The sequence below is a fragment of the Otolemur garnettii genome, unplaced genomic scaffold (genome assembly GCF_000181295.1).
Source record: "Otolemur garnettii isolate 467f Iridium unplaced genomic scaffold, OtoGar3 scaffold00211, whole genome shotgun sequence".
In the NCBI taxonomy this organism is placed as follows: Eukaryota; Metazoa; Chordata; class Mammalia; order Primates; family Galagidae; genus Otolemur; species Otolemur garnettii.
This window is the reverse complement of record NW_003852606.1, coordinates 1,744,820-1,746,589: the sequence shown is the minus strand read 5'-3', so window position 1 is coordinate 1,746,589 and position 1,770 is coordinate 1,744,820. Positions and strand designations below refer to the sequence as shown.

Genomic DNA, 1,770 nt, shown 5'->3' with positions numbered 1-1,770 from the left:
GAATTCATGACCTCAGGCAATCCCCCCACCTCAGCCTGCCCAAGTAATACAGGGATTTCTAAGAGGCTGTGTGGTGGTGTGGTAATCACAAAGTTCAGAAACCCTCTGAGGGCAGTGAAAACTACAATTCCCAATAAGCTTTGCGACAGCATGGAGTATACCCTGCCTAGAAAAACGCTCAAGTGACTGAAGGGAGACGTAGTTCTCGTCTGCTCACTCCTCCACCCCTTTACTCACGGTCTTCCGGATGCACGATCTGGAAGTTCTTCACTGAGGCCCGAGTTACTCGACCACTAAAATTGAGCACGTAGGCACTGCTCTCCTCACACCACAAAGGAGTTTTGTTTTGCAGTAGGACTAGCCCCTGAGTGGAGCCCCGTTGGAAACGACTCATTAGTGACTCCTGTTCCTAGGAGATGAAAGTGGGGGCGTGGTTAACATACCACCAACCACCCTTTCTTTTCTCTCTCTTTTTTTTTTGGAGACAGAGTCTCATTTTTTTGCCCTCAATAGAGAGATCTGACGTTGCAGCTCACAGCAACCTCAAACTCTTGGACTCAAGTGATCCTCTTGCCTCAGTTTTTCATTTTTAGTAGAGACAGGGTCTCACTCTTGCTCAGGCTGATCTCCAACTCCTGAGCTCAAGCAATCGGCCTGCCTCGGCCTTCCAGAGTGCTAGGATTACAGGTGTGAACCACTGCACCCAGCCACCAACCAGCTTTTTATCTTTGGGACATTGAATTTGTGAGTCTTTAGTCCTTACTTTTTTTTTTTTTTTTTTGCAGTTTTTGGCCGGGGCTGGGTATGAACTGCCACCTCCCGCATATGGGGCCAGCGCCCTACTGCTTTGAGCCACAGGTGACGCCCTAGTCCTTACTTCTTGTGTCACAGAATTCTGACAGAACCCTCCAAGCTTCATGCAAGACCTTAACTCACTGGTCCCCTTCTCCTCTGGGACCTAGGAGGACAGGCCCCAGCCCCTCCTCCTTCATTGACCCAGAGTTTTCTGACCTTGAGGACTCACGTTTAGTGGCTGGAAAATGATTCTCTGGTTTTGGCTGTCGACTGCTGGGATAATCACGGTCATTTTCCGAGGGCCTCGCAATCCAAAAACGTTGGTCTCCTGCGAATATTATATTCCAGTTGGCCTTGCTCCTTCTTCCCACTATCCTGCCCTCTCATCCCTAGGACACTCACATAACACACAACTCCGAGTTCCTGTCTGATCTGTGCAGTCTCCTGGAAGATATTCTTTCTAGAGGGATTCACCCCATTGTTAAAGATGGTGAACTTGGTGCCCAAGACATTGGATCTGCTCCAGGAGGGGAGTGGATAGAATAATGACAATTAAGTGTTACTCTTTGGCTATACATTAAGTGCTTTCCCAAGTCATCTCATTGACTGCTCTCATCAATTTTCATGGTAAGAACCATATTCCCTGCATCTATGGCCTGGAACACCCTCTTGCCCACCCCGCCATTTCTTTAGTGAGCTGTGTATGTTAACTACTTACATCAGCCTTTCAGGGACCCTCTTTTGTCTAGAACACAAGAACTAAACTATCCCAGGCCCCCTCTTCTCCCACAAGAACTTAGGAGTCTCAGCTCCATGCTTCTCAAGAAGTCAAATGTCTTCTAGCCTGTTGCTCAGACATGAGTGCCATGGCATAAGCCTAGTTCACAGCAACCTCAAAGTTCTGGGCTCAAGCAATCCTGGCCCAGCCTCCTGAGTAACTGGGACTACAGGTGTGCACCACAACACCCAGCTAAT

General features: G+C 48.5%; 1 protein-coding gene across 1 annotated transcript in view; it reads right to left on the bottom strand.

Annotated features, from left to right (window-relative positions):
* Positions 1-227: 227 nt before the first annotated feature.
* TULP2 (tubby like protein 2) overlaps positions 228-1,770 on the bottom strand; it is an 11,618-nt gene continuing 10,075 nt past the window's right edge. Inside the window, exons 11-13 of the mRNA XM_023507885.1 lie at positions 1,198-1,312; positions 1,025-1,123; positions 228-409 (exon numbers count right to left, since the gene is read on the bottom strand). Of these exons, the coding sequence (XP_023363653.1) occupies positions 230-409; positions 1,025-1,123; positions 1,198-1,312 (394 nt within the window). The 3' untranslated portion in view covers positions 228-229. The remainder of the gene's footprint in view (positions 410-1,024; positions 1,124-1,197; positions 1,313-1,770) is intronic.